This window comes from Colletes gigas, unplaced genomic scaffold, assembly GCF_013123115.1.
Source record: "Colletes gigas isolate AHSC1104 unplaced genomic scaffold, ASM1312311v1 Colletes_gigas_Sc00010, whole genome shotgun sequence".
Lineage (NCBI taxonomy): Eukaryota > Metazoa > Arthropoda > Insecta > Hymenoptera > Colletidae > Colletes > Colletes gigas.
This window is the reverse complement of record NW_025106639.1, coordinates 6,994,482-7,022,078: the sequence shown is the minus strand read 5'-3', so window position 1 is coordinate 7,022,078 and position 27,597 is coordinate 6,994,482. Positions and strand designations below refer to the sequence as shown.

At 38.9% G+C, this 27,597-nt stretch overlaps 3 protein-coding genes and 1 long non-coding RNA gene across 6 annotated transcripts in view; 2 read left to right on the top strand and 2 right to left on the bottom strand.

Annotated features, from left to right (window-relative positions):
* The window catches only part of LOC122397899 (muscle calcium channel subunit alpha-1), a 61,037-nt gene extending 47,880 nt beyond the window's left edge, over positions 1 to 13,157 (bottom strand). The window contains 2 exon segments of the mRNA XM_043397375.1: positions 11,490 to 12,086; positions 12,689 to 13,157. The gene's annotated coding sequence lies outside the window, so the exon portion shown is untranslated.
* A 1,234-nt stretch (positions 13,158 to 14,391) lies between these two features.
* On the bottom strand, positions 14,392 to 16,840 carry LOC122397650. Its single transcript, XR_006259139.1, has 3 exons — positions 16,753 to 16,840; positions 16,519 to 16,647; positions 14,392 to 14,543 (listed from the first exon to the last, which is right to left on the bottom strand). It is a non-coding gene; the product is annotated as an uncharacterized LOC122397650 (long non-coding RNA).
* A 161-nt stretch (positions 16,841 to 17,001) lies between these two features.
* Positions 17,002 to 20,707, top strand: LOC122397648 (RNA-binding protein squid-like). Its single transcript, XM_043396932.1, has 2 exons — positions 17,002 to 17,695; positions 17,814 to 20,707. Exons 1-2 carry the CDS (start codon positions 17,348 to 17,350, stop codon positions 18,318 to 18,320), a joined length of 855 nt encoding a protein of 284 aa, XP_043252867.1. The 5' UTR covers positions 17,002 to 17,347; the 3' UTR covers positions 18,321 to 20,707.
* A 202-nt stretch (positions 20,708 to 20,909) lies between these two features.
* On the top strand, positions 20,910 to 25,766 carry LOC122397649 (E3 ubiquitin-protein ligase SIAH1). 3 transcript variants are annotated; one of them, XM_043396933.1, is made up of 5 exons: positions 20,910 to 21,596; positions 22,880 to 23,231; positions 23,392 to 23,631; positions 23,712 to 23,904; positions 23,968 to 25,766. In XM_043396933.1, the coding sequence occupies exons 2-5, from the start codon at positions 23,003 to 23,005 to the stop codon at positions 24,143 to 24,145; spliced, it is 840 nt and encodes a 279-aa protein (XP_043252868.1). In that variant the 5' UTR covers positions 20,910 to 21,596; positions 22,880 to 23,002; the 3' UTR covers positions 24,146 to 25,766. The 3 variants fall into 3 exon arrangements, with proteins under 3 accessions (XP_043252868.1, XP_043252871.1, XP_043252869.1); XM_043396936.1 differs by having other exon boundaries at positions 20,910 to 22,240; XM_043396934.1 differs by having other exon boundaries at positions 20,910 to 22,244.
* The last annotated feature ends 1,831 nt before the right edge of the window (positions 25,767 to 27,597 follow it).

Genomic DNA, 27,597 nt, shown 5'->3' with positions numbered 1-27,597 from the left:
GCAGCCGAGATAAGGTTCGGTTCTCGAAAGCGCGAATAAATTTCCATCGTGGATCTCAATTATGGAAGTTGTGAGCTCCTCGATTTAAAAATAGCGCGCAATATTACGCGAACTTTGGAGGAACACTGGCATCGAACGCTTCTGTCAATGTCACCAACCGTCATTAAGTTGACGGTACCCTTTGTTCTCGTTTCGCGCGAATGATCGCCAACTCGACGCGAATATTTATACAATTCCGCGAGGACGAAGTTCGGCGAAAAAATCGTCGAGGGGCAGAGGGGGAGGATAAAAAAAAAAAGAATACCGTACGTCGTAGAGAAAAACATGTCGCTCGTAAAACCCGGGTGGCTTTATGAAAGAGCCGGAGGAATGAAAGCGAACGAAATAAAGAGCAAGCGAGGGAAAGAAATTTATAAAAGGTAGAAACAGAGGGGTAAAAAAGAGAGAAACGAAGGAGCATCGTTTCCGGCGCGGTGCATTCCACGTAATTCTATTGTCCCTTAATACGAGTCGAGTTCTCCGCGCTGATATCAATATTTTAGTGTCACAAAGTCGTCCGCGGACTTTCTGAAAGATGGTCGATCGTTCGTGAAATATGCAGCTTCCCTCTAGTTCTTTCTTCTTTGGTTCCCTGAGCTTCTCAGAGTTCGGGCCACTCGAAATAAATGATGCACCGGAAACTCCAGGTAGTAGCTTCTTACGAGAAACTCCATGATTAGGTTCGCGGAAAGAAGCACCAGTTATCAATTGATGGGAATAATTCTGACGTATCCAAGATCGTTTAAAGACTTTATCGATCCTCTTATAAGGGAAACGTCTTGGTTGTTGTTTTATCGCTAATTCGTCGATTCGAGTTATTCGATGACCGTCGCGGGGTAAACACGGATACAGATTCCTCAAACTCCATTAAATCGATCGTCGATTCGTTAATGCGATTCAATGAGCGCATCTGGAATACGTCCGGTTAAATTCAATTTGCCGACCGAGCAATAATGCCGTCGAAATTCATTGCGTTTCTGTATTAATTCGATTTCGCTCGCAATTCAGAAGTCGATCATCGTTCGCTGTGTACGTCGTACGGAGGACCAGACGACGGGAGCTCCCATTCAAATTTATCGGGTCTTTCTCCGATTCTCCGCTCCACTTTATCCGACAACATCGAGGATTCGAGTTTTTCCTTTTTACGCCTTTCTGCCGTTCAATTGCTATTTGGTTCCTCGATCGCGGAACAGTATCTATTAGAAATTTTCCAATACTTTCTAGCGGCACGAGAGCTTCCTCTTTAAAACGAATACAGCTCGCAACTCGATCGACTATCAGGAGGATCTTCTGAATTAAACCACTAACAAAAGACGTTCCTTTATATATGATTTGCTCAAATATTTGCTCCTTCGATCGTGCTCGTTTGTATCTGTGTCGAAGAATTGAAACACAGGTTAACGAGGCACGGATATTCGTGTCCATGTAGTTGTTAACGAGTGGTTTTTGTATTTTGCTTAGCTAGAATCATCGTTTGGCTCGCTATGTGGCGCTCTCGCGATCGCAGCTTCTTCTCGAAGCCGTACTCGAGGTATTTTTACTCCTAGACACATGTCCGGGCACCCGTCAAGATCGTCGAACTCCTCTTATCTATCGTTTAAAATAGAACAAACTCGAATTGCCTGCTCGTACCCCGCTCAACTTCGAGAATTTCCTTCGCGAACGTGTTTCCACGCGCTAGAGTAACAGCGAGAGGATTGAAAAATCACGCGTCGATCTAACTAGATCGCGAACCAATCGATCTCGGAAAGCGGGACAAGGATGAAAGAACATTAGTCGCGAGCCAATCTGTTTGCTATTCTAAACGCTCTCGTGCGCGTGTCTTTTTTCGGAACGAAACGTGAAAATCGCGTGAACAAAGAGGTTGCGGCCATCTCCTTTGAGAAACTACAAAGGAGAAACCACCGAGAGAATACCGGGGGAATTAAAATTGGCTCTTCCACGGCTTTACATATTCTCTCTCTAGATTTGTCCTAAATTTTATTCGATTCTGACGAAACAAAAGTCGACGAACGAAGAGGAAATTTTAGAGATACTCCGGATCACGAAACCGAGAGCATTCTGAACGATATCCCGAGCCACGAACCTGCAGAATTGACGCTTCTGCCCTGAAAGAAACACTTGTAACACACATCGATGGCTCTCTTTTTCGCCTCGCGTACTCGACAGCCGCGGTACGTTTGATCAGTCGCCTCTCGACGCTCGTCGTAGAAACGTTTACCAACGCGTAAAAAAAACAGGGACGACGGTAGAATGGAAACTGGAAAAGGTATTGTTTCGAAAAGCTACAAGGAAGGTATCTTCGTTAATTCAACGATTCAAATAAGAGACTAAGAATTTTGAACGCAGCTCTTAAAAAAATCTGTCCATCGAAACGATTCGGGTGGCAATTCGAGCGCAAAGGGTTAAACGGTTAGATTGGAAAAGTTAGTTTGTTTCGCAGTTTCGCCAAGTGCCGGCATCTCGAAAAGAAGGAATACCCAAAGCGCCTCGATGCTCAAAGAGTTAAAGGATCCTCCGCATTTCTAGCCGTCAGAGTTTACGAAAGTTTCAAGACCGGTGGATATTATTCGTATTATTCGAGCTGGAATCGATCCTCCCTGCCCCCTGCGGACCTTTCGTTGCCTATCCGGATTCTCGATTGGTCTTTTTTATCGTCCATTATTCGCCTTACCATTTATCCCGCTGAATAAACGAGCGCCTTTTCTTCGGCGATCAAAAGCAGACCACGAACGGAAACTGCTCGACTCCGTTCCGCGAATGCGTCTCGGCCAGGAAATGTTCTCAAAAAAAAAAAAACAACATCGACGCGAGGCGACAAGAAAAATCATTTATACTTCGGTTCCCTTTTCATACCCTTTAATGCCAATCTGTTCCAGATTGGATTAGCCTAATAGAAAGACAGTATTAATTTGATAATCTAATGATTAGATGTGAAAATATTAGATCCGAGGGATCGAGATGAGACAGAAACTAGTATAAATCGCACCTGAGGATGAAAATTGGTGAAAAATCTTGCGTTCCCGGTATTCTTTCCCAGAAACCGGAAGAGCTTCCTTTCGATTAAACGTCGATCGATATCGTGGATGGTGAAACTCGGAGCGTTCCACGATAACGGACTGACTAGATAGAAAAGGAAACGACATTTCCTCCTCGCTAAAGTAATCCGTCGACGGAAGCGTCGTGAAACGGAAACTCAATGAAACTGCAACATCGATCGTGATCCTGCATCGGCCACGAATGTTGCCACAGGATTCGTCCGACCGTTCGTTAGCATGCATCTAAGGTCCAATTTACGCTTATTGGCTTTGGACGATCATCCACGGGGAAGGTGATAGACGAAACCTTGATTCATTCCTATGCACGAATCGTCCGTTAATCGTCGAAAGTAAGCCGGGGTGTAAATTTTCTCTCAACTCTTTTTCATTCTCGCCCGTACCGATGATTTGCGATTGTACGATAAAAATGCACGACGCTCGTATTTTTCCCTACGTACGAAGAAGTTCGAACACGACCGCGCGATTCCATTCCTCGACGTGAAAGCTACTGGGAAACGATGCATCATCGCGGATCGTGACGTTTTAGTATTTACGAACGGACGTAAATTTTTGAATCCCCTGTTTGTCCCGCGATTCGAGGCGTTTTTCGCTCCGTTGGAAAAATAAATCAGAAAAAACGCGAAACGTCGACATCGTTTTCGAGGATAGAATCGATGCACGGCGAGCAACAGCGACGAAGAAAGCTCTTATTTACTTACGAACAGGGAACAGATGGGCCAGCGTTGATCGTTGAATAAAAATCGTTGGTCCGGTCGATTATTTGTTGCTCGAGTGAAATTTTGTCCCCGATCGAGTATTTCTTTCGCATTATTATTCCCAAACATTTTCGGTATTTTCCGAGCCACGACGGGAAGCGCCGACAAAAACGATGAAACCGCCGAAAATTGCTCGGCCCGGTGCAGTTTTATGCATGCCACGAACTTGTTCGCGTGAAAATCTGTATGCGGAACACTTACGCCAGCCTGACGCCTCTAGGGTCGCTCCAGCCGACAGAATTGTTTTCCATACGCGAGAACGATGATTATTCGCCGCAAGGAAAAATCAACGAACCCTGCACACGCCACGTTTTCGAGGATAATCCATAGAAAAATTACATTCTTAAACCGGGTGAATTGTTATACATAGACAGTATATTCCATGGATCTAAAGTTCGAAATACGAAGGGAAATATTCCCAAAGAACGTGGGCATGGATCAACAATATTTACATTCCAACGGTTTATGCGATCTCTGTTTACTTACTGAAATCTTCAAAGGTAGATGCTTTTAGCACTGCCAGAAATAATTAAGACTACGTTTCGAGAATGTTCATCGTTTAGAAAGACCCTGAAATTTCGTAATTCGGAGATTTGGAAGAATCAACGATATTTTTTTTAACGCTAGACTACACTGACACTGATCGTGTTACAGGGGGTTCACCGCACTTTAAAATGCGGTTCTTTTAACGAAGACACTGTAAGCTACCGGACTATCCGAAACGATGGCGCGTGGCGGATCGAAAATGGCGACGGTGTTTCGGAGAAAATCAAAGTCGATCTCTTTGTTCCACGGCTTGTCCCGCTTGCGTGACTAGTTCCAACGATGCCGAATATCATTAGCCTGAATATCGAGCGAACACGCCCGAACCGGGCTTTTGTTTTTCGTCGTCGAGATCAGACGTTGCCTTTACGAAACTGCAGCGTCCTCGTAAACTGTGGAACAACACGGCTCTATCGTGTTCACTGGCGCCAGCCTCCTAATAATGGATCGAGTATTGCTGTTGACGCGACCGAGGGAACAGAAACGAGTATCTACAACTTTTCACGAGATGCCTTCCTCGACGTTTTCCGCCGCGACGCAACAACGTTCACCGCGTACACATCGACCGAGGACTGTTGTTCCCCTTCTGTTCCGTCTCATTCGTACCCTACGTCCTCTTGTTCGACGATCGTGAATCGATGTAAACAATACGACACGGTCTGCTAACACTGGAAACGTGTCTATTGGTACTTTGAACGCCAATAATAAAAGAAACGATCCAGCCGTAGTCCACTGCCTCGATTTCATTATTATCGAGTTTTAAAATTGTCTAAAATTACACTAATATATTCGAAGCAACGGAAAAAACCAATGGTGTCTGTAATACAATCGAAAGACCCACAGGTCGCGATAGATTCAATAGCCACGTGTGTACCATTTGTTTTCACGCTATTTCTATATATCGTCAGTCATAGGTGGAAACATAAAATAAAGACCTTTATGGTTCTGGAAATCCAATAATCTTGCTCTTTCCACCGCCCTCCCGTAAGTCATGCTATATTGGCAACCTAGTATGTTATTTTGCCGGCCATAAGCGAGACTCGAGCGATGGTGGCTGTAATAAGATATTGCTAGCAGTAGCTTGAAAAGCTTTCAACAATTTCTAACGAAATATGTGGGAATATGAAAATTGAGACAATTGTCCGTTCGAAGCAGCATGATTCCAATACCACTGATGAGGTCTATTTCGAACGGAAGTAACTTGTTTTTCAGTTTCACGAAACTACGTGTGCGTGGAACGAGTAGGCGTTTCGAACTTTGTAAACGCAACAACGATATCGTCGAGAAAACAATTTCGCCCGAGTGTCGTCGTTAAAAAGACCTTTTCCGATAGGAATCGTCGATCGGAATAGGCGAGAGTTTCTAGATAAACACTGACACTTTCAAGCGTGTGTTGGTAGAATGGAATTGCACTCCCACGCGCAAATATGCATTCCTCGACCATTACAGTTACAAGAACGCTTCCTCTAGCCGTGTTCAACCATAAATCGTTAGTTTTTCACGTTGAATTCTGTGTTTAGTTTACACGCCATGCCACGTCCGTCTTCGTGAGAGATGTGAAACTTATTTCCGTCCCCGGAAATGACATAACTTCGCTGCTCGTTTTCTTTATAAATAAAATTCCGTGGCGAAGTTCGGTCGTTCGAACGTATTTCAAGATAAACAAATATTTCAATTTGTTGTAGTTATGAATAAAGCGGAAGCAAGGAATTTTAAACATGGCGAACATATTAACATTTTAAGATCAAGCTAGATTTGTTCCACGTTTAGAATGTTGAATAATTTTCTATTTTCTCTAACAAAACATTGCAAAGCGTTGCAGAGTATCGTGATTTCGTTCGATTTCCACGGATCCACGATCGAGCTCTGTTTGGAAAACGTAATCCGTTGAAACGCGACGGAAGTAATCTCGAAACCGAGCCCGTCGACGACAAGTTGAGCCCGAATCGGTCCATTCGCGCGGAGAAGAATTTTATTTTCGTCAAAAGCTGGCGGAAGGAGATTACTCTTGTTTCGAAGAAGTCTGGGAAAACGGGGTCACCGGGATATTCGTCGCGTGCTTTACGCGGCGAGATTTCCCCGCGATTTCATTAACAGGGTAAATATCAAGTGTTCCCCGTCGATCGATCTATTCGCGATAAAATTGGAAACCTCGTGGCTGGGGAACGAAGCTTCCGCGGCGTGTCGGTGTGCTCGGATTTTGTATAAAATTCACGAGCTCCCCCGTCGGCGTATTTAAAAATGGTTTGGAAACTATGCTCGAGGCGCGGAAAAGTCCGTAACAAACGAACCAACGCGAAACTCCGACGTCCAATCGAATTCCGTTACTACCCTCCGCGCGTTTATTAATCCATATAAAACACGACCCGGCGTGCTCGTGCAATTATCAACTTACGATTTTAACCGCCACACGGTTGTCCGTCGACCGACAAACCAATCTTCGAGACGATGGTCGAACCTCGCGATTTTAAATACTTTTCAAAAAATTCCACCGTCCTTCCATTAAAAATGTAACTCGCGACTTCGCGTAAAATGGTTCCGATGAAATTTCCAAGACAATTAAACCGCCCGTTAACGAGACTTCGTGCTACATACGCGTTCTCCTCGACAACGTACATCATTCACGACCCCTAATATCCTGAACGATTAATCTCGAGGGAAAACAAACATGCTCTCGGTGCACTCCCGAGACAAAACTGTCACGCGACTTTTCAGACCCGTTACCATGCATCACGATGCCTGATACAACATCGCACGGTAACGGGAATTCGAGGCGACCATTTTCTGGAGGCCTTTGTGACGATAAAATCTTAATGAATCGTCGAGGCGCGGACGAATATTGTCAAAGTAACTACAACGAAGCACGATGGTTCAAAAGAGGAACTCTAATTCATTCAGCGTTGAAGGAATAAGTTTTTTTTAGTATTTTTTTCGAGATGAGATTGGAACACCAAAAAAATATCTGGATCTTAACAGGGAAGCTTACTGTTCGTAACGTATAAAAAATGTAATGCCTCGCACAATGGCACAGGCTCGTGGATCGTATTGTGACACTACGAGAGAGAGGTGGGTGAAATTTGATCGGTGTCGTCGCTCCGTTTCGCCCGACTTTGTATACATTGGAACGGGGCCAAGGGAGGGTGGGAATAACTTTGTGACATAACACGAGACAGAAATTGTAACATTATACGCAACAGTACATTACGAAATCCAATCGATAGAACTAATTACGCGAAATTACACTTCCTACAACTTCGTTCGTACCGTTTGGACGTTGGAAAATTTGTTGGTACGGTGAACAACTCGATCCCCAAACATTAGGGGGTAACAATGCGACATAAATGTACGAAGTATATTTGTAAGTCTTCGAACGAAATGAAACAATGACTCGTGATATCCTTCTCATAAAATGATCCGAAAGGACGTAATATTCTCTGCGTTTGAGAGGTTCTTCCGCGAACAATTCTATAGTAGAGTCCTTCCTCTTTGTTCCGATCCAAATGGAGGATTCCTTCGTTCAATTTCGCCGAGGCAAGATCAATAAAAATTAGGATAAATCATATTTCGGAGCTGATCTCGCAAACGGGGAATTCGTTCGACTATATTTGGAAATTCGATTACACTTTGCTCCTTATACTATATTGGTATTGATCAGTATTATTAGAAAATTGATATGCAAGGTGTTTGGCAAAATAAGACGAAAATCATTAAAAAGTTATAGAAACATTTCCGGCCACAGTATATTTTCGGTAAAGAATTTTTTTTCTCGAAAGTACGTAGAATTTTGGGAATATGTCTGTTCACCAGAAATGATTATAATTGACCCCTGCAACTAAAAATAATTTTTCCAGAATGATTTGAAATTTTTTAATTTAATTTTTTAATAACTTTTTGATGGAGCTTCGATTATTTTGGCCTCTAGAATCTACCATTGAAAATGTTTCCCAGACGTGGCCGAAAATCCTGTATAGCAAGTACTGTACGAAATTGATATCCGTGTAGGTATTATAGTTCGATGTAAAATGACACTTTATTATCTGGTATCGATAGTACTGATACGATATCGGCGCACTCTTGTACCGTCGTAAAATCGAGAAACGATGCGCTTTGAAGAAAGAGATCTAGTATCGAAGAAAAAACTCCGTGCAGCACGTTTAACCCTTTCAGTCGTAACGTTCCGTACAAAGGAGGATGCTATAATGGAGCACAGAGAGGCCTCCTCCACCCTGAGGTAACAAAGTCATACGTTGATTTTGCTCATATAGGACATCTTTGAGCAATCTGATCAACGTCACCCTTTGAACGTTACAAAGTTTCGAAAATTGTTGATTTCACGGGCTGAAGTTCGTTAATCGTTCGCGCGGGTACGACGAACATTTTTGAACGTAAAAAATGCGAGACCTGCCCGAAAGGGTTGAAAACGTGACGCGGTGTCCGTTTCGGACAACCGCCGCTGACGAACGAAGAACAGAATTAATTTCTTAACACGATGACGTCTGTCTAGGTAATTTACACTTCGGAAAGGCAACGTTCCTGGCGGAATGCCTTGGAATGCCGACTGGGAATCCGAGGTGAAACCTCATTACGCATCGACCCGAATTTCCTCGAGATTGGTCCGCGATTTTGGGCTGCGAAGAATCAGGTCGATCTCCGTGGAACTTCCAATGTCCGCCATTCCCGTCGAGAGTTTAATAAGCGCCGGGAAAAGTAAGTGAAATTCGATGGAACGCGTTTGGAATACCGGCGGTCCGCGGGGCACCGAGTTTTCCGAATCGATCTTAAGAAAATAGCCAACTTCGCGGTGCTTATAACCGTTCGAACGAAAACAGGCGCGTTGTTCTCCGCGTCAAAGGCCCGTTGGAATCGACGGGCGATCCTCGGGGAACAGTGCGCAAACAAACGCTAAGAGTTTCGAATTGCCGAGCGAATTCGTGGCCCCGTCTCTCTAAAGCGCGCGAAATACGTCATTGGCTCATTGAATAACAATGCCGATAAACCGAATTTCCCACCGCGCTCGACGCGTTCCGACTTTCATCCCGACGGATCAAACGATCAAAGGCAGGACTTTTACCGGAACCGTTTGAAACGGTAATAATTACGAAACGGTTGACTCGTTTGATAAACAAAGTCGTGCAGTCGCGGCGAAATCGATTCCCGCGGGAGTGATCGAATCGACCGTTATAAACGTCAGTCTATGATAGAGCTGCACCGAGGCCAATAAAGAAGAGACGACCGGCATTTTTACGACGACGCGTTCGCACGCTGTCAGAAACGAACGAGTTTTTTTCTTTTCAAATTTCCAACGCGTTAGGCGAACAATCGCTGCGATTCTGATTCGAAACGATCAAATCGCGCGCTAAAGGATTCAATTCAATTTACTGCTATTTATGCGACGGTTGCCCGCCTTCCGACGACAAAAAGGAACTCATTTTCGTTAAGACGGTCGTTCAACGAGGAAGCTGAACGAATTGTTTCAAGTTTCTCGAAATACCGCTTCCTAAAGGTCGTTCGGGAGGGAACGCGCGCATTGTCGCTGATCTTTCGCGCAATGACAATAAAGGAAGAACACGTTATTCTTTTAATGGCGTTTGAGTATTGTCTTCTTCTGATGAAATTAACGGCCCGAGCTTTTACGATCGCTGGAACATTGTCCAGTCTTTTCTAATTAACGACGGACGTTCTCGCGATGCTTCTATAGGTTATTGTTTTATCAATTTTCCGATTAGCCAGTGGGTGCGGCGTTAATTTTTTAATACTTGTTAAACGGGGCAGCTTCGACGCGTTAACGAACCGCACCTGGAATCGTGAATTATTCGATAATTGCAACCATGTACGATGGGCAAGACGGTTCGTGTAACTGAATGGTATAATAAGTGTCTATGGATCATCCCTTCTAATACCATTTATCAATACACCTGATAGAAACTCGATAACATGCTCGGTAAATCAAGCACTGTGCAACATTAATTCCGATAAACAGAGTTTGGACACCGATATACGGTGTAAAATATCGTGAAAATTATTGCATGGTTTCCCAACTATATATGCACGAGTTCGAAAGCGTTAACCTTAGCTTCGTCGATCAGAATGAGAAGTTTGACTTCGTGGCGCCGGTTATTGACTCGGAACGTTCCTACCAACGTCTCGTCCACAGTTTACGATTCGACCAGCAAACCTCCGACGTCCAAATTAACCGTCGATCGAAAGAATCCGTACCGCGGTAGGAAACAGAAACGGTTTTATAAACGTTTTTTTCTTCGTGCCTCGCGCTCGCCGACCCGACGATTTAAATACAGGATGTTTTTTTTTCGCGCGAACCACGCTTTCCAGACCCGAAACTCGTCTGTCTCGTTACTTCCGGAATATTAACCAGCCAGCCACGATTATCAGTTTTCCAATCTCTGCGATCGACAGATATTTGGGGATACTATCTTACGTAAATTATGCCTGCGGAGTTAAGACAGGGGTTCCGGTCTCCTTGGATAAAAAAAAGAAATCGACCCTTTTTCTTCGTTGGAGTTTCTAAAGCTTCGATACCTTAAAATTACATCCTTACGATTATTATGGCGATACTCCAAGATTTAAGAACGTTTTAAACTTTTAAAGGGATCCCTGTGCAGGTTAAAAACTTAACAATTTTTAATGTCGTTCTCCTCGGTATAAGTTTCGTACGAGACAGCGTTGATCAAATCTCGAAAAGTAACCGTGTTCAAAATTTGCAGTAATCCTAAGAATTATGACTTGACCCTTTACGCTCCAAGATTTATATTAAAAACGAATTAATTCCCCAAAATGATACAAGATTGAACAATCTCAGAGTGCAAGGGGTCAATCTTCGCAAGTATCACCCTTCTGCAAATCGTTCGTAGTGTCGAGCAAAGGAATAAATTGGCAAAAAAAGATCTCGACCGTTCATAGATGAGAACCACCTCGTAGCAGATGAGCAAAGAGGTGTGCAACGTGGAGCACGCGAGCCTAGGCGACGGTCGGGAGACGGAGAAACGGATTACGCACCCGTGACACAGTGTCCCGACCGAATCGCCCCAATAGTGGATCACGAGGTCGAAGGTTAGTAGCGAGAAAAAGGACTTACCACATATCTTGGAAGAGCACGGTATCGGTAGAGCGATTGTGTTGCGTATCACGTGAGTCGGGCGTATCCGCTCGTCATATCCGCGTTGACGCGCTCTCGGCCGTGATCCCTCACTGCCAGGATGTCCTCCTCTTGTATTCTCTTCACCCTCTGGTCCACGTCCTGCTGCCTCGACGCTTTCTTCTCCTCTTTCTCCACCACTTTCTCCGTCTACTCCTTCTCTCTTTCGCCTCCCCGCGACGATACACCACGTACAACGCACTTTCGGCACCCTTGCCCGTCCACGCGCTACCCTTCTACCCTTTTACTTCCCTCTGAACTCGATTTACCACCGTGTTCTCCTTCGACCGATCTCTGTCCCTCTCTCCACGAAAAGACCCGCGCTTGTCTTCCAGTTCGTTTCTTTCCCTCAGCGCACTACTGCTACCACCAGTATCATCGGTAGCATCATCACCACACCAGCAGCAGCACCACCGTGGAGACCACTAGCAGAGAAGAGCACACCACTACCAACGACCGCGCGACACGCACGCACACATCCGCCAGAGACCGAGCATCGCTACCACCGCCACGATTCCCACCACTCCTTCTTCTCGCCTTGTGTTTAAACTTATAAATAGATATCTGGGTGCGTTCGATTATATTTATATGTACGCGGTTATATATATATATGTATATACACCTATGTATACATAAATATATGTGTGCACCGTATGTAAGTACGTGTACATGCGTGTATACGCGTGCGAGATTCTACACCCTCACGGCCTCCACGGACGCGAAATCGTGCTAACGTGGGTTCGTTCGCGAACTGCGCGTATTATTCATGGTATACCTAGTTACGCGCTCGGTTCTTTCTGTCTCTCCCCCCTCCCTCTTTCTCACCACCCTCCTTTAACCCTTAGATATCTCTCTCACTCTCTCTCTCTCTCTATCTCTCTCTCTCCCTGGAGTTGTACGGTCGAATCCTTCGGCTCACCGAACGATACTCGCGATCCCCGATCCTCGACGAAGATCGCGGCAATCGGTTTCGCCGATTGGTCGACCCGACTAACGCACCTCTCTCTCTCTCTCTCTTTCTCTCTCTCTCTCACTCGCTCGCACACTCTTTCCTAGTTTTCGTGCACACGAGGGCGGGTTAGAACTACGCGCAAAGGAGGCGTCGTCGACGTCGGCGGCAAATCAATCGACTACCTTACCTTCTCGCTGCGTGCCTCTCTTCTCTCACACTCTACGGTTATCATCCAGTTTCACAACCCTCCGCGATCCCTCTATCCTCTTACGAACGTCTCTATATTTTCACCGTACTTCGTTCCCCAGCGATCTCTACCTCCCCATCGGTCCGCTCGAGGTCTACCTATCCTTTTTCCACTTCCACTTTTCTCTTTTTCTTCCCCCCCGTACCCTACGGTTCGGCTGATCTAGCGAAACGAACGATTCCCTCGATGCACGAACGTTACTCCACCGCCGTTCGTGTATTGTACGCGACACTTCCTACTCGCCACGGTCCTCCGATAACCGGGAGGTCCTACGTCGATCGGTCGCTAACCGATGGGAATATATTCTCTTTTAACCGAGGCTCTCCATTCTCGGCACTCGAGAAGGAAGAAGAACGCGGGGAACCGTCGACGCGACTTTCTTCTACAATCCGCACGAAGGGAAACTGTAAAGACGACGGCGACGACGGACACAGCGACGGCACACGACACGTTCGACTCGACGATATGCCGCCGGCTCGACGCCAGCGACGCCTGGCGTCGCGACGCCCACCCCCTTCCTACGTGTAAGCTGCGTGTACGGTGTCGTACGCGACTCGGCGCGTTCCTCGGTGGAAAGAAGAACAGGTACAGGCAAAAGGTGAAGGGATATCTATTCGGTCGACGAGCAGAAAACGGTGGCTTTCTTTAAACTCGAATTTTCCTGTTGAATTACGCGAGTTCAACGACACGTCGGGGTGGTCGATTTCTGTACGGCGCGGGCGGAAAGAATTCCTTGCAACACTGTGCATTGGTTTATAAAGAAGATTCTCGATTATTTAACGTTCCCCTGCGTTTGTTCGACCCACGGCTAAACGGGACGTGCGATTTGTTTGTACGTGTTCGAATTGGTCTGCAATGCCGTGAAAACGATCGTAGCTTCCCAACTTCGGTATTCGGAGGAGGTTACGTTCAGGAGCGAATTGAGGATAGCGAGGCCTGGGGCTGGGGAAGAAACAAAAAATTTCATTTTGTAATAACTTTTTAAAATTTAGCTGATTTAGAAAAGAATCGTTACTTACAATTTCTTGATATCTTTGGGGTCTGAACGAGAAACAAATTTCATGCGGGCATACGTAATTTAGAGCTTCGTTTAAAAGTTATGATACTAATAGGAAACAGTAATGATAGTAAACATATACTGTCCGAGGTTATCAGAAGTATTTTAGTCATTTTTGCTAATAGTATCAACGAAAATTACGCTCACAATGTTTTGACGGACTTGGAAGCAAATACAGCTTATCGTTAGATAGATACAGACTGAATGTAAACATTTACATTTAGTCTAGCTTTATCTAAGCTATTTACTATTTCATTGCTATCTCATAGTGATATCATAACATTTGAATAAGGCTTTGAACGACATATTACTATCAAAGGGTGATTTTTTATTGGAACGATAAGTCGTATTTTAAAACTGAAACTCAAAATTTTAAACTCTTCTTTATTTGTTTATTTTCTGAAAACATGAAGCATTCATATTAATTTGTATAACGGTGTACGATTTCTATACACCGACAGCGACGTACCTACGCAATCGCGACAAGGTCGGCACCCATACTATTGGCACGTCTCCCTAGAGCACTTACAACTTGTTAGTCTCATTTTCAGTGCGGTTTAAATTGTCGAAAAAGGGTTTGGTTTGTACTTCTATATAATTTTAAACGGTTTAATTCGTTTAAATAGCATTAACAAATCGTAAATAATTTTTTTCGCCAAGTGTTTACAAACATTTATTTCATTATCTGAAAGGATAAGACCCCCATAATCCGTGTCTGAGCCTAGGCTTCTGGTAACACTGAAAAAGAACAAATATATTATTATATCTTTGTATCGAATGTAAAACTAGCAGTGTTAATTTAAATAATAATACGAATAATAATGAAAGAATACAAACAACGCGTAATGAGACACCTAGGGTGAAAATGACCCTCTGCGTGCACCGTAGATCGAACACATCTTCGCGTACGAGTATACGTAAATGTTACACAAGTCGTATATCTTGTGTTGCGTGATACACAAGCCTGTTTATACGATTGATCGCCAGCAAGATTGTTCTCGCTTTAACAACGCATGACGAAGCGTTGTTATATATCTTGTAGAAAATAATAAAGGCAAGAACAAACGCGCAACTTGTAACGAGACAAAATTAAACGCAAGAAAGTCGGGGCCGAGTATTACAGCAGAGAACAATGGGGCAAAAAATCCACGTATCTCGTAAATAACTTATTTCGTACAGCATTCATTAAAGTTTGAATAAAACTGGTGTTATTTAATTACTATAATTATTTAATATTCATATTATATTATATTATTTAATATTCATATTATATTATATTATTTAATATCTATAGTTTAAGAAAAATATATTGCAACTTTTGAAGTCTCCATTTTTATTTCTAAATTCATTGATTTAAAAATTTGTTGTCAAGTAACAAACTTTAAATTCATTCGTAAATTCATTTCTAAATTAGACTCTACTAATAAATGTTTTAAAGCAACATTCCGATATGCAACAACGTGAACAAAGGTTAGTTTATAAATGAATCGAACATTTTTATTTGTTATTCGAGAATAAAATTTGCCCAACTCTGCTATGAAGATTGTACGCATAATACGTACGAGAAGTTAGGTTAGGTACGCACAGCTGTAACGTGTCGTAATATTTCTATGAGCAAATATCGTTATAACATTAATTCCAAATTTCGTGAAATACTGAAATATTAAACAAGAAGCTCGCTGTAGTATGATTGCTGTTATCTACTACGATGCTTACATAATATGAAAAGTCATATTTTATTATGTTTATAATTCAACTACTACGATAATACCCTTTCTTTAGTGTCTTGCTTTCCCTTTCGTTGGTACGGAGATCATTATCTCCCCTCTTCTAACCAACTTAAAATTTTGTATCGTACAAAATTAATGCCAACGAAAATCAAGAGCTGTCCTTTCTATCATATTAAATGCACTTATAATGGTACGTCAGATTTGTTGTGCGTATAACTTCACAAGGTTTGTCCGGTATTTCAAGCCAAAGAATTTAGTGTAGCAGTAAACGGGCCCCTTACCCTATATGAGAAACAATAGTGGATATCTAGCAGTAACGAATTAACAAGCCGCTTTACAATTCGTCGAATCGAGTGGCGCCATCGAGCGAGCGTACTATCACTAACTTTTACCGTTAAAAGAACGATAAAACAGTGAAAGAAAAATGTTTTCCCCCAAACGTGTAGAGGAAAATGTCGCATTTTCGCAGATGCTGCAAATTTCATGCGTATCGTTTCCTAGTAACGATTTTTTTTACAACTTTCTGACCATTTTTATATAGGTGGATACAAGTATACTCTATAATTAACAACGCGTCAGTCTACCCGTAGAACCTTATTCTATTCTTAAACTGTTCCACCGAAGAAAAGATAAGCCGGGGTTGCCGAGGGCCTGTGTTTTATTTATACAACCTTCTCTGTCTGACTATATTTATATATGTACTGAGAAAGCAACGACTTTAAACAGTGCGCAAATAAGTAAGAACACTACGTGTTCCCAAATTTCGTAACGAGAATTGAAAATAAAGAAACAAAGGTGCATTCTTTTTTTTAGCGTTTACAATAAAAAATTTCCGATTAGATAATAAATGGTACAGTCGGCTGCGAGCATATAACACGTTTACCGTGCTCGTCTTAAATTTCCTTAGATAAATATTTATATCGATTGAATATTAAATGCGATCCGTGAAATTGTATTGCGACCGAAATACGTTGATACAATACCTTATCGTTACAGTATCCAATTTTAACTTTACAGCTCAATGAATGTACCAAACGACATTGATTTTATACGTCGATCATATCTGATTATAGATTTCACGATAATTTACATCTACGTAAGAGCAGGGTAGCCTGTAAAAATATGAAATGTTAAATCGAGCTCTTTGTTATACAATTTAAATGTTAACCTAACCTAAATCAGTTGTTACAGATAAAGGAAAGAAGAATGTTACTAACGGGCAGAGAATATACGTAATTTAATCTTCATAAAACGAATTAATAATACGCGATTCTCAACCGATAAAAGCACCGATCTCACAGTCACAGGAACAAAGGTATTCGTGCATTGTTCGTATTCGAGAATGTTCAAGGACTTTTAGGAAACGCTCGTTCCACGAATAAGAACGTATTGTAAAAATAAATCATAAATTTAAACGACAAGCAAGTATGTCAAAATGTTGATTATCCATGTTTTAGGGAAAATTCATTAACGTTAGTAATGAAACGATCACCGGAAACGAACTGGAATTTCCGTTGTTGTCCGTTGAATCTGCCGTTGCGATTGGAGAGAGAAATTACGTCTTAGCAGAAAGGACGAATAGCGTCGTGTTAAAAGAAGCTTAGAGGGAATCGGAAACTGTTGCTGACTCTCTTTCTTTCACTCGTAAGCCGGCACCGGTTCACCATAAGAACCGACTGTGACGCGTGCCAACTGGTCTGAAATTATTCTCGTGCGCAGTACACCGTTGCTTTTGCCGATCTCGTCGATTCAACCAGTCCACTTAATATTTTCTGACGTTATTTTAACGCGGTAAGCTCCGAACGGTACACGATGGCGGCGGTTGACTGTTACCAGAATCAAGCCCAGGCCGAGGGTACCGGTCAACAGTCACAAACTCAACAGCAATCTCATCAGCAACAATCGCATCAGCAACAAGCCACCGCCGGAATTCCAGGGAAAGATGACGAACGTAAACTCTTCATCGGTGGCCTATCGCGTACCACCACAGACAAGGAATTACGAGATCATTTTGGCAAATTTGGTGAAATTGAGAGTATCACCGTTAAAATTGATCCATATACTGGTGTCTCACGAGGCTTCGCGTTTATGGTTTTTACCAACCCCAAGACGATCGACAAACTTTTGGCTTCTGGCGAACATTACGTCAATAAACGAAAGGTAAGTAACATTTTAAAAAAAAATTTCATTCTCAAATCTGAAAACATTTGATTAAATTATCTCTCACCGATATTATAAATTTTCCTCTTGAAGAAAATATCTTTCTCTTTTGATGCAGGTGGATCCAAAACGGGTGAGTAAAAAGCCGCAGCATGGGAAAATTTTTGTGGGTGGCCTTACTCCGGAAATTACCGACGATGATATCAAGTCATATTTTGGACAATATGGCACTATCGTTGAATTACAAGCACCGTTCGATAAGGTGAAAAACCAGAGAAAGGGATTCTGCTTCATAACTTTTGACTCTAAGGAGGTCGTATATAAATTACTCAAAACGCCAAAACAAACAATAAATGGCAAGGAAGTGGATGTTAAAAAAGTAAAAGTAAATCCAGAGTCAAGGAATCAAGGATTTTGGGGACCGGGATATGGTTATGGTTACGGCGGTGGTTATGGCTACATTCCCGAATATTGTAATGGCTACCAAGGAGGTTATGATGATATATATGCAAACTTTGATTATGAGACTTACGATGGTTATGAAAATATGGGATATGGGGCTCAAGGTAAGCCACGGGGAAATGGTCAGGGACCACGTCAATTTCAGAGACATCAGCCGTATTAAAAGAAAGGGTATATGAATCTTACATACTCGAAACTTGGTGATAAAACAAGAACATAGTAAGGAGTAGACCAACTTTATCTAGATACAGTTTGAGACTGAGATACAGGAATTTGGGATAAATGAGCTTCTAGAGTCATTACAAGACTCGTATTTGAGCCCCAAATTTCTTAATCTTTGTATGTATGTACATTTGTATGTACATTTTCTAAAAAAGAAACGAATTTTTCATTGATCAGCGGTCAATGTAATTTATTAAGTGGAAAGGATCGTGTCTTTTTTGTCTATGCACATTTTGTCACTTATCGCGTGAAACGATTATTAATGAAACTACTAAAAATATATATTCAAATATTTTTTACTCAAGTTCAATTTTTCATACAAAAAAAAACTTTTTTTTCTTACATGGAGCAAAGGTTGACGAGACAGTGACTAATATCAATTCATAACTACAATATTCTTCGAGTCATATGTAGTGTGCAAATTAAAATGATTGATTTACTCCTGGTTTCTTGTTATCCATGATTCATAATACTAACATGTATATCTTATAATTTAATACTCTAATTATTCTTTAGAATCTTAAGTTGCATTACTAAAGTATTGTTTATTATATGCTTGGTGTTAATCTTATTATTAGAAACACAACGCTGTGTCGTTTATATTAGGACTTTATGTCTATAAACAGTTTCAGTTCAGAAAGCACTTGTCAGTTAGAAATAATCGATAGATATAAAACAAATTACCATTCATGGACCAACGGTTCGACTCCTAATTAAACATACTTCTTCCTCATAAATTTATAACCTAAACGTATTATCTATTATCATCTAATTGTTTATAATCTAAAATAAGTCCTGTAACTTATACAAATCATAAGGTATCATGAGAGACATGTGTATCTTTGTATGTTATATGTATATGCGTGTATACATACATAATGACATATACATGTACGAGTTAGTATATAATAAAGTAGCAATTAAGAGAAAGATAAAAATATTTCAAAATGAATATAATTAAAATATGAACGTCCTGGGTAGATATGCGAAGAGTACGCGAGTGGTAGAGGATGGTTGCAAAATATTCTAAAACTATATCAGAAATTACATCACAGAGGCAACAGGTTCGTTATAATTTGCATGAAGTTTATTTTATAACGGTATCGTAACTGTACTTTTTATATCTTTCATCTATCTTTTTATATTTAAATTCGATTAACAATCGTAAAAGTCTGATTAACGCAATCAGTGGTTTTGGAAAGTTACTGCACTCGTGTACTCCTATGTTTAAAAAATATGGCAAAAATGATCGTATCTCGTTATATTGCGAAAAAAAAAAAAAAAAAAATGATGGATTCGTGAACACTGAATCAACAGAATGTTTAAGGCATTGGAACAAATTAAAATTATAAATTACTGTTATTTAGGCTACTATGACATTTCTTTCATATTTGTTTTGAACAGCAGTTCCTGTCTGGTGTACGAAACTGCGTTTCATATCGCAAGAAGACTGTTAATAAGTAGGGTATCATTTGACATGATACAAAACCTTATAGAATTTGACAGCCAATAGATCTTGTGATTTTTTCGATGAAAAAACTTTTAAAGCGACAACATAATTATAGCAAATGTAGATAATTTCAAACTACATTTAGATACATCGAAATTATATTGTACACAAGGCTGATGAAGCTTTAAACATTCAAGTTTTTCTCAGATGTTACAAAAGTATCGACAGTTTGGCTTAAACATAATTCATAATACACAAACACAATGGAAAATAGACTGTTCTCTTTAAAAAGATTTTAAGCCAAGCTAATTGTGCTTTTGAAATTAAATCTGTATACTGTGTATACCATATTTGCTGCGTGTGGAAAAAAAAAATATATATATATATATACATATATATATATACGTATATATATAAAAAAGAGAACAGAGTGTGAAATTAAAGGAAATAACACAAATATTTTGTTACTATTGATTACTATTCGCCTGTTTCACCCATGACACAGTGTATATTTTAATTATAACAAAAAATAAAATATTCATTATTCTAAAAATACTTTGTAACATCCTTGTTCTAATTGAAACTTAAATACGAATGAAATTATCTATTTGGAAATATTTATATGGTAAAACAAAAGTAATTTAAAATAAAATCCTCCCTTATCCTAATTTAAAATTTGAACGTTATAACGGTTGAAATTTGAATCGGTACAAAATTGTAATGTAAATAATTTTTTTCATATTTTTTTATACATGTCATTCGAACGTTAAATCGAATTATATTACAAAATTTTCATAAAATTGAGCAATCATGATGTATTGTGTCTGTGGTTACATGCATACAATGACTCGTAACAATGACCCTGGACTGTTAGATCATAAAATACGTATTTTAAACAAATTTATTAATAATGATTTCTTTTAGCTGTTAATACTCGAACAAGAAAAAGTTTTTTAGTCGCTTGCTTCTATATTATTTAAATCGAAAATTATTGTTACGTGCAATGTAAAATGTTAAGGAATTAATGAAATATATCGGAAGTGGTTTGTATATTTGTGAACAAATAATTTGCATATTCCATTGGGCAGATCACGTATTCTCATGTAAATATTACACATATAGTATCAGAGTGTAAAAATAAATAATAGAACGTAATCGTTGGTGGAAACGAGTTTGAAAACGTTCGAGCGGGCGAGTGTAGATTCATTAAAATGCGGCTGAAGGTTCGTTAATGGCAGTTGCATGGGTGTAAATGAACGGACAGACAGACAGCTGCAGTGTCATCATTTCGTTGTGTGTCGTATTGTACAGAACGAAGCTTATAGTGTCGGAAGTTCGAAAAGGAGCAACCTGCTACTATGTCTCAGCGAAAATTGATAAAAGTTACGTCGCGATTAATGTTGCCTCTTTGGCCAAGAGAATTCGCGATGTAGCCTCTTCCATAGTCGATTTTCATCGCGTTCGCGTTTATTCATCATCGATGTACCGAGAATTATCGGAAACATTTCGTGCAACATTTCCGAAACCAAGTCGCATGAAATCTCCTGTTCTTGTTGTTCCTGTAACAACATTTATTTATTGTCGTGACACCCTTTGTCGTTGCACACGACGTTTTCATTCTCGTTTAGTGTCTCCGTTGTCATCGTTCTCAAGTGCCTTTTATCTCCCTCTCTCACACTCTTGACTCACTATTTTCCGATCTTAATCGCGCGAAAACCAGTGTATGCATCGAATGACATACTAATACATATGTCAGTACAAATTCCGGTAAGTGTATAAATGTACATTCTTCTCGAAGATATAAACTTGTACGCTCTCCTTGTGTTTGTTATACGTAATACTTATCGAGGATCGTTCACTTTCTTGTTTCTCGCGTATTGTTTATTTGTGACCGCTGATTCGTCGCAACTCGTGACTAGCGACTCGCTTCACGACCCTATTCCGCAAGAAGATTTCTATCGTTTGCTGTATTTATCCAGATAAATAATCCTTTGGCGCGATATCGTATAAAAATTCGTTAAATTCGTTCGCGAAAAATTTTTTAAACGATTTCTTGTGAAAATTCGTCGAACGGGACGATGATAATTGACGCGCAAGCGATAAATGGTCGTGTAATCGATACAATGTAATTTCCGTTACTTGTTCCATTTCGTTCGTACAAAATTATAAACAAGACTTTTTTTCCGTGAAGTTTTGTAAAGAATTGAGGGAAAAACCATTTGGATTTCCAATGAAGTGTATATTCTTGTGTAACAGCGGGAGCGTTCAATGTTTAGCTTATTTAATCATTGTGTTTATTTAATCACTCAATTTGAATAATATGTATGTGATGTATACTTGATTGTATAGGCTAACAATCCGGTTTTTGCATAAAATTATTCAGATAAATGGAAATTGACTGTAAAAAGAGTGTGGGTATGTCTGAAGCGTGTATTTATTCTAGAATATTATTCTGTATACATGTAAATTTTTAAGTACATATTATAATTATATCGTATGTCACTTATCGATTACAAATTATCATTATTAGCTAAATAATACTGATTAACTAAAAAGCAACTAGAAGTAAAGCATGAGTTGCATAGAGTAAACTTTATAGTAGAAAGTATCAATGTCATAATGAAAAAAAAACAGGTATAATGCATTTCAGCATGTTGCGTTTAGTGATTAAAAATGATTAACAGTTTCTTCTGTTCTATTTTGTATAAAGTTATCTTTTCCTTATATTTTTTTTCCTGTATATCTGTTTGCATGTACTGCTTGAAAAATTTGTTTTTACAATTTCTTGATCCATAATGTTTCAAAGAATTTATCATTTAATATACACAAACTAAGATAGCACATTACGTTACGTGTAATTTTGTCTATGATCAAGATTCCATAATACATTTGCAATAAGATAGCTAATTGTATAATATAGATTTTACAGCATGATAAAATAATTCTCATACATTATAAAGGTATAGTTGTAAAATGTAATAAATCTTTTGAATATTAAAGCTTACGTATAAAAAATTTTATGACACTATTGAAATTACAATAATTTACAGATATGAGGTGGATGATTCATTCCAGAATGCATCGCATTTACTAAACATTTTGAACATAAAAGGACATCCTTGTTGGCCCAACGGTGAACAGTTCTTGTTTGGTACATAGAATAGAAGGAAAAGATGTCCCAATTAAGTATTAGTACAGGAAAGAGAGGGAGGAGTGTTGCAAGCTCCTCTGCATCCACGGTATCGTCTTTGAGCAGTTCAACTGACTTGGCAAGCCTATTCGAATGTCCAGTCTGTTTCGATTACGTTCTTCCACCGATCCTACAGTGTCAAAGTGGACATCTTGTTTGTAGCACTTGTCGACCAAAGCTTAATTGCTGTCCTACCTGTAGAGGTCCATTAGGTGTGTAAATAAAAATATAATACTGGTATCCCTCGAGTTACGCGGTTAATTCGTTCCGCGTAAGTCGAGGGATACCTGTAACAAATCCGTATAATATAAAAAATTATATGAAAATCAATTTAACAATATATACTTGTGCATTTTTGTGTTTTCAATGTAGGTAATATCCGCAACCTGGCTATGGAAAAAGTGGCAGGTAATGTAATGTTTCCTTGCAAGTATTCAACAAGTGGATGCACAGTCTCTTTAGTACATACTGAAAAGGCAGATCACGAAGATGCGTGTGAATTCCGTCCATACAGTTGTCCTTGTCCAGGTGCTTCTTGTAAATGGCAAGGATCTCTTGAACAAGTAATGCAGCATCTTGTTATCAGTCATAAAAGTATCACAACTCTTCAAGGTAATTTTATTAAACGAAACATGTAATTGTATCTTTTATAATTTAAAAAAAAATAATAACAGCATTCTTTTTTCTTGCAGGGGAAGACATTGTTTTTTTAGCAACCGATATTAATCTTCCTGGTGCAGTGGACTGGGTGATGATGCAGTCCTGTTTTGGTCATCATTTTATGCTAGTGCTTGAAAAGCAAGAAAAATATGATGGACATCAACAATTTTTTGCAATTGTTCAACTTATTGGCTCAAGGAAACAAGCAGAAAACTTTGCTTACAGGTAAATATGCGATATCTTGAAGTAACGAGGTATTAAATTTACACTAATTATAATGTTAAACAGACTAGAATTGAATGGACATAAAAGGCGTTTGACGTGGGAAGCCATGCCGCGATCCATTCACGAAGGTGTTTCATCTGCAATCTTAAATTCAGACTGCCTTGTATTTGACACCTCTATTGCGCAGTTATTTGCCGATAATGGAAATTTAGGAATAAATGTTACAATTTCCATGGCATGAGGAAAGCTGGAAAAAGCAGTGTGAAATCTTTTAAACGTATCGAGCAGTCTTTGGATCATAATTTCATCTTCATATTGAGGATTGCCCGTTATGTACATATAGCATTTTTTTACGTTACCACAGATAAATATTAGCAATATGGATGTTAGGGAATGTTTGGAATGTGTTGATAAGGCACAGTAATCAAACGCTCAGTTACAGGACCTCTCTTTAGAAGCTTTAAAGTGTACTTGTATGTGATATTAACACTACAACATAAATACAATAAACGACCTTTCTGTATACTTACGTTGACTTTAAAGCTTTGGCACTGGGTAAAGCATCAATTCCAAAAAGTACCTGACGCCTATTGCGCATTGACATCACGTTCTTTTAGTCATTTCTTACTAAACCAGTTTTTATCAAAATAATTTTTTTTAAATTTTTGATGCTTTTTAACACAAAGTACACACTCTTTGTACAATTCGTTTATGTATAATATGAGAATGCAAACAGAAACCTGAAGCACATACTTGAAGAAGTCCTCCATATACGTAAATTCTTTACTGTATAATAATTGAATTGAACGCGTTAAGTACACATCTGTCATTATTTATTTTCATTTAGAAACTTCATACGCCCGCATATTTATTATCATCATCTAATTTTTTAATTAGGCTTCATTTGTAATAAATTCAGTTTTTGTTACAAATTTAGCGACATATTAGATTTGTTTCGTACCACGATAGATTGTATCCGAGTTTCTCGTAATCGACGATATTGCAAATTGTATATTTTTTAACTTCTGTATATTACCACAAAACAATTTGCACTATTTTTCAACAACATTATTACGAAGCTAAAAATCTCAAATTGAATAAGAAAGCATATCAAATCAAAAGCTAGTAGTAAGTTTATAAACGCAATGTCAAGGGTTTATAATTACTGCAATATGCTTAAAAATGTTGAAAGAAAAACTTACAATTTCGTCATTAAAAATGTTATTTTCTTTCTTTTTTTTTTTTCTTAATACGTAAAATCATACTGTTCTATAAATTTTAGTTTTGCAGAGAAAAAAAATATTAAAGTACATGTATCAGCAATACACACGGGAACACGAAAGTAGTTGGTATACGATAAGCAAATGAAAAATAATAGAAATAAATCGCGCAGTCTCATCCTTTTTTTACTCATTCTGAAATAGACGAACGTAATGTAAGGAGAAGTGTTACAATTTTAAGAATATAGAACCATTAAATTGTTGCAAAGTAGTTTTATAAATAATCACTGACATTGTACATAACTTTTAATTTATCGTTCTTATAAAATTTTTCAGTACCGTATAATTTAAACTTTTATCAAAGAGTATGATTTAGTATAATTTATATTCAGAAGTTGGTTTTAAAGAAATGCGTAATAAAATATAGACGTAAGAGATCATAAATGTTCACGCGAAACTTAATTTATTGCAACGTTATGACAGATGCTAGACTAAGCTGACTAATAACGATACGTTTGAATAGAATTGAAACTATATGAGCTTGACCTTGATGTAATTTGAAATTCTAAACTAAACGAAGTACGAAAGAGGATGATCGTGCGAAGATTTCCAACAAATTCAATTTTACGACGAGAACGATGTTACGTAATGGAAATATCGAAAAGTGCGATCGAAAATGTTTTTTCATCGGATCCCGACTCTTACGTCATCACGAATCGCATATAAAAATATTGGAACATTCCAGGCGTAGACGAAAAGTTACTGTAAATAGAACAAACTTTATATGTGATAAAGCTATTAATTGATAATGTAAATTAACATGCCGACATGCGTATATATGAAGTTCAAAGGAATATGGGAACCAATTGCATGTTATGCATATGTATAAGTATATATAAATATATAAACGTATATGATACATAAATATATAACAATGTATTTATATATATGTATATATATGCGTATAAGGCTTATATGAATATAGTTACGTTTACATAAGTGTATTAAATGAAACATTTAATTTCAATAGATTTCAAGTGTAAGCAGTTTTGGCGGTTACTGGAAAAAAAATACATTCAAGTCTAATTTTCACGTTAATTGTTATATTCGAACTGACTATATAGGAATATCTTCTCGTCTTATGCTTATAATGCACCAAATGGAACCGCAAAATTCGCACACTTAGACATTACTAAAAGCATCTGTTTAAAGGCCATTACGTCGGAAAAAAAAAGCTTTATCAGAGGAATAGGACACGACTGTCCGGCAAAATATTATCGAGAAATAAAATACACAACAATTGAATATGATATTGTTAAACTGTTCTTGACAAAGATCGTACCAAGTATTAAAAGTGCGAATTTCATTACAAGGAGACTATATTGCTAAGATGTATGTACATATTAATTTAATAAGACATAAATCTAGAATTAATCACGATGTAACGTTTAATCTTTTATTACAGTAATTTATTCTTACAGATCAGTAATAACGGTACGCAGATATTTTTAATCGGCGCGATTATTAAAAGCGATTAACTTAATCCCTTACTGTATAACTTTCTAAATAATTTTTAAAATAACGATAAAATCATATTTTTTAAAATATTAATCTCTAAAAATGTTTTACTTGTTCTTCTACAGAATTTGGCCGTTCTAGTTAGTCAAGTGAATCTGAGAGTTACTATACGAAACGAATTTCAATTTTTAAGGGGAAGTAATTTAGCTGTAAGGGTTTAACGATATACTAGACGCGTGCGTTACACGACGGCTTGTAATTCGGTTGTATCTACTTTATATAGGCATTGACGAGCTACGAATGTTTGTTATAACTCTTACGCTGATTCTTACGTATAATTTTAGTTTCATAATTTATTATCAATTAGGTATGAAATTATAAACGAGTACTTCGATATCAACTGTATGAAATATAACACCATGAATCCTGTTCCTAAGCGTAAAATAAATTTGTTATCAAAATAGTACGTATGAGCAAATTTGATCGAAAACCTTAGACCGTATTGATATATGTACAAAGTCAAAAGATCGTTAAAATTTAACTAAAATCTTTTAAACATCGATGAATTCATTTAAATTTGTGTCTCGCGGAAACAATCGATTATTCCGGCTTAAGGAACATGGCTCAGTTAACGGATAATGTAAACTGTCTTTTTGTTTCATGATTTGGGATCGCAAAAAGCGAGGGAAAATGCAGTTCGTATGTTACGACGGCCATCGCGATCGAAACGACGCCAAGCGTGCATGTTTCTGAACGACTCGACTAGAAAGAATGCAGTTTTACAAATACTTCCACGAGACGCGTTAGAACAAGTGTTTTTACAAGTATTAAACAGGTTACGAATCAAATTATCAATTTGATCCAAAAAATCTATTCTGTTTTTCAGAATTATCATTGATACCCAAGTTCCCTAAAAGTTCCCGCGACAAATTCCCGCTAAAGCGGAAGCAACGCC